The following is a 9,369-nucleotide window of genomic DNA, read 5'->3' as shown; positions in this document are numbered from 1 at the left end:
TTAGGTACACCTTGCTAGTACCGGGTTGGACCCCCTTTTGCCTTCAGAACTGCCTTAATTCTTTGTGGCATAGATTCAACCAGGTGCTGGGAACATTCCTCAGTAAATGTGCGATAATGCATACAACTATATGTCATTGTTGGAGTTTGTGTGGCTGGACGTGTATATATCTAGAGTGGAGGGTGAAGAGAAGAGAGACTCTCATTGGTTGTGACTGCTGTGGGTGCACAGCTCCAGTGCCTCAACAACTCCTCCTAAATGAATGAGTTTTACACCCAGAGGATAATTAAATAATTTGTTTGTTGTGCTGAGTATTGTTTCAATAATCATGCCCGCTGCAATCTGTCTCACAGCCAAACCGAATCAGTGACTGGGAGAGCCTTTCATATATAGGCTGCTGACAGCTGTTGACATTGATTACCTGCATGTATGAGTGAATCAGTGTGGGCTTTGATGTGAAGGTATAAGGACTGTCTGTGACCAGGTAATGTTATAATATAATATGAGAGAGAGAGATTCATTTGTCCATCAGATGCAATTTAACATCGCAGTTTGTGGCTAAGTACTGTAAACCCTCATCATATGATCATCGAAGGGATGATGCACAGAATTAGTGTTAGGAGTAGTGCTGCAGTGTATTAAAAGAGAAGGTTCATGCCATACTTCGACTGTAGCATACTATTCAATGTTACTATTCTTAATTAACTATACGTTCATTTCAAATACTGTATAACATGTTTGATAGAATATATTTATTGATATGCAAGGTGTATGTGAGTGTTTTCTCCAGACACAGAATGCTGTGAGCCATTGCAGTCAGACTGTCACTAATGTTGGGTAGGTCAGCGGCTCGCACGGCTGCATTAAAAGCTGTGATTGATTGAGGTGCCTGTCTGCAGCGAACTGATTAGTCTGAATCAGAAAACAAAACTCTCCATCACACACACACACACACACACAGTATATAGGGCACAGAGTTTTCTAAAGTTGATTTACCTTCATGTCTAATCTTGGTGAGGTCATTTCCTAACTGTGCAGTTCTCGCTCTCTCATCATCTCTCGCTCTACCATTCTATCTCATCTTCTCCTTCTCCTCTCTTGCTTGTTCAGGTTTTTATTTCAAATGGAAGGTGGTAAACTATATACAATATACAGTATATAACAAAACTAGGGAAGTAGTGGACACTAGGGACTTGTGTCCCACATCAATGTCAACGGGCCACACCCTCTCTTTTATATCCGTTTTATATCCTTATATGTTGGTGATATGTGTGTATGCAGACAGAAAGTGTGTGTGTGCCTGTGTCTTTGCACATTTGTACTGTGTGTGGATCTGTGTCTGTGCATCTCTGTGTGTGTATGTTGACTCGTGTCTCTTGTCTCAGATGGGGTGGATTGCAGATAACAGCACCTTCCACTCCAACATCCCTGAGGCTGCAGACCTGGCAGTGGCAGTCGTCTACTCCATATTTGGTAAGTGCCCTTGGGTCCCAACCGTTTAGAGGAGCACCTAACCATACTGGAACATACAACGCCTTCGGAAAGAATTCAGACTCCTTCACTTTTTCCCACATTTTGTTGTGTTATAAACTCAATTTAAAATGGATTAAATTAAAAGAATTAGCCATCAATCCACACACAATACCCCAGAATGACAAATCGAAAACAGGTTTTTTAGAAATTTCTGTACATTTATTAAAATTGAAATACAGAAATATCTCATGTACATAAGTATTCAAACCCTTTGCTATGACACTCTTAAAATTAGCTAAAATGCAAAAATGTCATCAAGAAATCACTCAATAAGTTGAATTGAGTCCATCTTAATGCAAGGATAATAGTTAATGTAATTTTTGAATGAATATCTTTGTTTTTATAGGGTCTCTGATTTGCATAGGAATCAATTACACACTGTGTGGATCAGGTTGTCATTACAAACTGAGCAAATGGAGAGGAACAAAACTGCTCAGGAATGTGATCCTGAGGCTTGGTGAGACTTACAAAAATCTACAAAGTTGAATGGTGGCAAAAAGCACAGTCGATGGGACAACATCATCTCAGGCACTCAAAATTGGTCTATAACCAAGTGGCCAAAAAGAATCCCTCAATGGAAAATAATCTCTCATATCCATAATTGTGTTTGCAAAAATGAATTCAAGTGATACAGCAAAGAAAGTGTCTGGAAATGTGTTTATTTGGTTTTCCTACAAAGCATTTGGTTTGGTGCAAATCCACACATGCAATGCAGTTTCTGCACCATCTCTCGTGTGAAGAGTAGTGGTAGCTGCATCAAGTAATGGGTATGTTTGTCACTGGCAGGGACTGGGGAGTTTGTCAGGATCAAGAGAAAATTGAGAAATTTGCTCAGTTGGTAGTGACATCCAAATCTACATAGTGTGTAATTGATTCCTATGCAAATCAGAGACCCTATAAAAACAAAGATATTAATTCCAAAATTACATTAACTATTATCCTTGCATTAAGATGGACTCAATTCAACTTATTGAGTTATTTGTTGATTACATTTTGCATGTTAGCTAATTTCATAGCAAAGGGTCTGAATACTTATGTACATGAGGTATTTCTGTATTTCAATTTGAATACATTTACTGAAATTTCTAAAAACCTGTTTTCGCTTTGTCATTCTGGGGTATTGTGTGTGGATTGATAGCAAATTCTTTGAATTTAATCAATTTTAATTTGAGTCTATAACACAACAAAATGTGGAAAAAGTGAAGGGATCTGAATACTTTCCGATGGTACTAATAGGATAAATGAATTTCAAGTGCCTAATTGCCACAGCTATAAAATGCCAATAATTGCTATTAACATCCTCTTGCAGTAAAGTGTCTCCTCAGATAGGAATGAAGAGAGAGAGAGGGGTGCAAAGACAGTATCTGTGTGGCATCAGCCTTGGCACTGGGTGTAAAATTGAGCCTCTGGTTGGGGTCTATTTTTAGCACCAGCACATGCACACATCAACCTCCACAGATCCTAGAGCTTGAGGGGTCACACTGTGACTAAACACACACACACACACACACATCTCAAACTCACAGACTTTTATTGTGTTTTTTCAGTCAATGCCGCTATCATCAGCAGGTGTCTGATGTTCTCAACTCACTCCATTCACACCTGAAGAGCTAATCCACTTGTTTATTCTCTCTCTCTGTCTCATATCCCCATAATCTCTCTCTCTCTCTCTCTGGTGGAGGTAGAAATCATAGGAGGGGCTCATTGTAATGCATGGAATGGAATGATGATGTTTTTGATATGTGTTTGATACTATTCCTTATTCCATTCCATGCATTACAATGAGCCCATTCTCTGATGTCTACCTCCACCAACCTCCCTGATTATACTTCTGAGTATTACTAAAGACAGTCACAGTGCTGCTGCTGATAATAATAATAATAATAATGATCAAAGTGCAGTGCTTATTCTGTCTCAAAGGGGAGTGCGAGCATAAAATGTGTTTAGTATTGTAAGCTTTAGCACGGATAGAGTTTCAGTGAGGAAGCAGACATGTTGCAAAAAAAACCTTTGTGGGGCATTTTATTGGTACAGATCTCACAAAGCCAACCTTCCAATGGCCACAACAGCCCACACTTAAATACCCTCCCAGGTGACATGATTAACGTAGGACAAACCAAGTAAGAGGGGAGCTCCACAATGTACACAAACCCAACTACATAATCTATTTTTATACATAATCACACATAACCAACTATCACAGGTAGGTAAAAAAAAACAATCACTGTTAGGCTATGGTAAGTGCAAAGGACACTTTGCACTTACCATTCTCCAGCCACAAATCCCATCCCCCCGTTCAATTAACAATGGGAGCTTCCGGAACGATATAGGCTGTCCTTGTGGCTTGAGGACTCCTTTTGCCAGTGAACCAGGAACTGCAATCACAAACGGGTGAGTATATACACACATTCTACACTTCATTCATCTCCCATATACAATGTAAAATGTAGAATACCAATGTTTCACAATAACTCAACAATGTTATTTATAGTTAATGTTATTTACAGCTATGAGTGCCAATATGTTAGCCGCGTACTCATACCTTTTATTCTTTGCAGAACCGCCCCTCATGACTGCCCAACAACTGCAGACCCATGAGTCATCCCCTGCGTTGCACAAGCACCTAAACACAACATATATCCCTGCACACAAACACACCCATACACTCCCAACCCGTGATGGACTGATCTCCATCACAAGTATATACACTCACCGGCCACTTTATTAGGTACACCTTGCTAGTACTGGGTTGGACCCCCTTTTGCCTTCAGAACTGCCTTAATTCTTTGTGGCATAGATTCAACAAGGTGCTGGAAACATTCCTCAGAGATTGGTCCATATTGACATGATAGCATCATTGCTGCAGATTTGTCGGCTGCACATCCATGATGCAAATCTCCCGTTCCACCACATCCCAAAGGTGCTCTATTGAATTGAGATCTGGTGACTGTGGAGGCCATTGGAGTACAGTGAACTCATTGTCATGTTCAAGAAACCAGTTTTAGATGATGTGAGCTTTGTGACATGGCGCGTTATCCTGCTGGAAGTAGCCATCAGAAGATGGGTACACTGTGGTCATAAAGGGATGGACATGGTCAGCAACAATATTCAGGTAGGCTGTGGCGTTTAAAAGATGCTCAATTGGTACTAAGGGGCCCAAAGTGTAACAAAATATCCCCCACACCATTAGATATCTGTGTTAACGAGCAGTTGAACAGGTGTACCTAATAAAGTGGCCGGTGAGTGTATAGTTTGGTCATTACACACACACACAATACACTAATTCATATGTATAATGTATTCATTTTCTGGAGAATTATGACTATTAACCCCTTGGTTTTTATTCAGTAAACACTCTCCCCACACCCCCCTCCCCCAACAGAAAGACACACACAAAGTACACCACAGACTTGTATCTCTCAGTATCCATTAAACACCCGTTTGACGTGCTGAAGAATTGCACGCTTTATTAGATGAACAGAGAGCAATGGAAGGTATAACCACCCATCAATCTGGGGGTAAACACTGGGCCTAGAATGATGGCAGCTCAGAGAGCTTTAATGGGACAGACTGACAGTCTAAATTAGATCGTAGACACTATAGGCTGGGTCTTGCAGAGTCTCATCTTAGCTAAATATCAATATACCTCCTTCAAGGACACTTATTCTTCCCTCTGGAGCTCTGGTTTGATATAACCTGTTTTTGTCAAATGTAATGTAAACCTTTTCGACTTGAGTGTCTTTTGTAATTGTTATGTAGTGGATATAGTGTCAGTTGTGTCTTGTCTCCTCTCTCTCTCTCTCTCTCTCCCCTCCCACTCCCTCAGGTGTGTGTTCGTTAGTGGGGAACACTATGCTGCTCTATATCTCCTATAAGAAGAAGCAACTGCTCAAGCCAGCTGAGTTTTTCATCATCAACCTGGCTGTCAGTGACCTCGGCATGACCCTTAGCCTTTACCCTCTGGCTGTGACCTCCAGCATCTACCACAGGTGGCAAACACGCCGTCATTCATATAGACAAACACACACACACACACACACACACACACACACACACACACACACAAAGTGGAGGCTGGTTGGGGGTAGAAATCGAAGGGCTCATTGTAATGCATGGAATGGACACATGCACACACACACATATATATATACATACATATACACATACATACATACATATGCACATGCACAACCCTCTGGCTCTTTTGAAGTCTGACAGAACAAATCTCCTTCTGGTCCCCTCCCTCTCTCCCTCCTGTGTCTACTAGGTGGTTGTTTGGTAAGACGGTGTGTCTGATCTATGCCTTCTGTGGTGTTCTGTTTGGGATCTGCAGTCTCACTACCCTCACCATTCTGAGCACAGTCTGCTGCCTTAAGGTCTGCTACCCACTCTATGGTGAGAGCACAGCACCCCTGACCACACTATGACCGTATTGTCATAAAAGTATCTATGACCACATTATGACTGCACTTTTGTCCTGTCCTCTGAGCACTAATGACCACACACTGACCTGACCACACACCATGATGAATGTATTTCTCCCCCAGGAAACCGGTTCAGTCCTGACCACGGGCGTATTCTCATAACTTGTGCTTGGGCCTATGCGCTGGTGTTTGCCTGTTCCCCATTGGTCCACTGGGGGGAGTATGGGCCTGAGCCCTATGGTACGGCCTGCTGTATCGACTGGCGCCGCTCCAACTGGGACGCGGTGGCTCGCTCCTACACCGTGGCTCTCTTCATCTGCTGCTACATCTTGCCCTGTGCCATCATCACTTCATCCTACACACAGATTCTGGTCACGGTGCGAGAGTCACAGCGAGCCGTGGAACAGCACGTCTCAACACAGACACGCATGGCTAACATCCAGACCATCATCATCAAGGTAACACACACTCTTGAGGAGAGGTGTGTCGAAGCCAAATCTGTCAGAAAGAGGGTCGTCGTGTGTACCATATGTGTGTGTCTGTTTAGTGTAAGTAAGAGGGAGATAATGCGTTAAAAGTCAGAGAGCAAAGCTGTGTGCGTGTGGGCGTGCGAGATGTGACTGCACAAGCATGCGTATAGAGCAGCGAATCATTGGCTGTCATGGAGTGGCGGTGTGTGTGAGGCAGAGATTAACTTTTCAATAAAGGAGATATTTTGTGGAAAGGTAAGAAAGAAGTAGTCTGAGAGAATCTCATTGAAGTAAATGTCTGCTCTCAGGCCAGCATAAGTCAGCCCATTTCCTCAATAGGCTAGAACTGCTTGGCTCAGTGCAGCTGAGACTCTGAAATCACTATGCAATAAATGCTTCCTCCTAGAAAGGGCAGATGTTAGTTTCCTTTAACTTTTTATTCGTGCCTGACTGGGTCGTGATTGCTATAGAGTGCTCTCTCTCAATTACAACTTAAAATGAACATATAGAGCAAAGATGTCAGTGCGATCTCAGTTGTCTTGTTGGAGCCGTTATACAATTCTGACCTAAGTTATTAAAAGAAAGTATTGAACATAGTTTCTCTCTCTCCCTATCTCTCTCTGCAGCTGAGTGTGGCTGTGTGTATAGGCTTCTTTGCAGCATGGAGTCCCTACGCTCTGGTGTCCATGTGGGCAGCATTTGGTCAGATTGACGGCATCCCTCCAATGGCATTTGCTGTTCCTGCCATGTTCGCCAAATCCTCCACCTTGTACAACCCTCTGGTCTATCTGCTGCTCAAGCCTAACTTCCGCCACCTGCTGTGTAAGGACCTGCTCTCCCTGCAGAAGGCATGTCTGCACCAGTGCCGCTGTGTCCACCGTCTATGGTGCCTTTCCTACCGTTCCATCCTACCTGTCAGTCTGCGCTCATTCCTCCCCCGGTCCAACTCCACCCCCACCTCTGCCACCGCTGCCACACGTGTTGTGGTCAGCTCCTCCCACTGCGTCTGCGAGCACTGTCAGGACACCTTTGAGTGTTTCAAACACTACCCACGCCGTTGCCATGTCAATGTCAACATCGTGCAGCTCTCTCCTCAGGGTGGCACTTCTCCCGTCCCCCCGGGTCCCAGCTCCGGCCCTGGCCCCCGACCCAAACCCCACCCAGCGGCCAAGAAGAGTGTACACGTCATCGTTCGTGGGAGGAAAAGCTCAGAGATTGACAGCCTGGAGATCACCCTGGAGACAGTCCCAATCCGCCCCAAGGCTGCTGCACCTTGAGAGAGAGACCTCTACACTCACCCTGGGGCTCTCAACCTCTCTTTCTAAATGTATTTTAGAACTGTATTGTATTGTTTTTTGTTTGATTTTTAAGTCTGTTTGTAAAGGTGGGTCATTGCCATTTTCAGAATAGGGAGATATCTACCTGATATCTAACTGTATTCATGTATTTACATTTACATTTTAGTCCTGTAGTAGGTGCTTTTATCCAAAGTGATGTACATTTGTATAAAGTAAGTGAATCAACTATACTGTACATCACAGTAATCGTAAATAAAACCTTCCATAATAACAAGTGCCACCTGCGGTCACAGTGCTCGAGAAAGGAAGAAAACAAATAGTTAGGGTTTCTTTTTTTATTATTATTTTTTCTTTGTAAATGCAAAAGTTCAGGTAATGTACAAAACAGTGTTAGGGTCTTTTTTATTTATTTTTATTTTTATTATTATTATTTTTTATTATTTTTTTCATACCTTACTGTAGTACAGTATGTTTTGTAATTATTTGTCTCATTGTAGCTTTTATAATCAGGTGATCCAATCAAATCTGTTGAATCCAATTCTGAGTTGAATCCAATTAGGATTGGACCTGTGACTACGTATATGGGTCGACCAATGAGTGGGACATCCTGCTCTGACAGGTTCTTCACCCTTTAACCAGTGCAACCTCAACCAATCAGAGAAGAACTGAGGTGGACACCTACCAATAGTATAGTGCTGATTCTATGTCAGATCACAGAGTACTCCCTTTAACAGTGGTTACCACACTCAGGATATCCATGTCCCTTACTTGAGGAATGGCATTGGGCTAAGAGGAGGACTCTGGGATGCATAAGAATAAACACTGAAGAAGAACAATTGATCTTATTGTAATTTAGAATAATAAATACTATATTTTTTACTCTCATTTCATCTCTACATTGACATTGGTCCAACTACTCCATTGATGTTTGAGTGAAGGAACATTTTATCGTATTCTGTCATGGTTGAATGAGTTTACTTTAGCTAAGATGGTATTTGTATGATGATGACTATGATGAACCTAACTCTGAGAGCAGCTGCTGTAGTGTAATGTGATTGTGTTCAGAGTAAAGTAGAACCAGACCACAGTGCCATAAACCCCTCCTGTTTTCAATGCTGGTCTTATCTCTCTCAGATGTTGACACTTACCAAAGACAGACTCTGCTTTCAACATGTCTGTGTTGTATACAAAAGATTGTCAAGTGTTTAAGTCTTTGTTTACATATTTCATTGAAAGAGAAAATCTACGTCTGCAGTTCCTGGAGCCAACATGAATGATCATATTTTGGGGGATCATTCTATTTTCAGTGCTGTTTTGTGGCGGGGTTAGGGGGTTCAAAGTGGCAAAATGTTCAGTAGATGTCTGAATTGAGCCCCAGACTCTAAATGGGGATCTGTTTATAGAATTGGTGCCTCATGGTATACATGGAACTTCTCTGATGTCAGACTCTGAGGGTACTATCCTAATCTTCACACACAACTCAGACACACAGCACGCAAATCTCGCATTGACATCAACACAACTACTCAAAACAAGAGTTTATTGCGAATATCTCCAGTGGATAACTGCTAATTCTGCTTTAAATGGTGCTTTTAAACTGATTGTCATAGTGATTGTATAGAACTGAAACAATTTGTAGTATTT

The 9,369-nt window shown here is 42.2% G+C and overlaps 1 protein-coding gene across 1 annotated transcript; it reads left to right on the top strand.

Moving 5' to 3' along the window:
* Nucleotides 1-1,385: 1,385 nt before the first annotated feature.
* Nucleotides 1,386-7,704, top strand: opn7a (opsin 7, group member a; the record flags this gene model as incomplete). Its single annotated transcript, XM_083671597.1, has 5 exons — nucleotides 1,386-1,473; nucleotides 5,360-5,522; nucleotides 5,801-5,928; nucleotides 6,081-6,415; nucleotides 7,054-7,704. 5 exons carry the CDS (start codon nucleotides 1,386-1,388, stop codon nucleotides 7,702-7,704), a joined length of 1,365 nt encoding a protein of 454 aa, XP_083527723.1.
* Between the last annotated feature and the right edge of the window lie 1,665 nt (nucleotides 7,705-9,369).

This window comes from Argentina silus, assembly GCF_951799395.1.
Source record: "Argentina silus genome assembly, chromosome: 6".
Taxonomy (NCBI): domain Eukaryota; kingdom Metazoa; phylum Chordata; class Actinopteri; order Argentiniformes; family Argentinidae; genus Argentina; species Argentina silus.
Note: the sequence above shows the minus strand (reverse complement) of the source record. Positions and strands in the feature narration are given on the sequence as shown.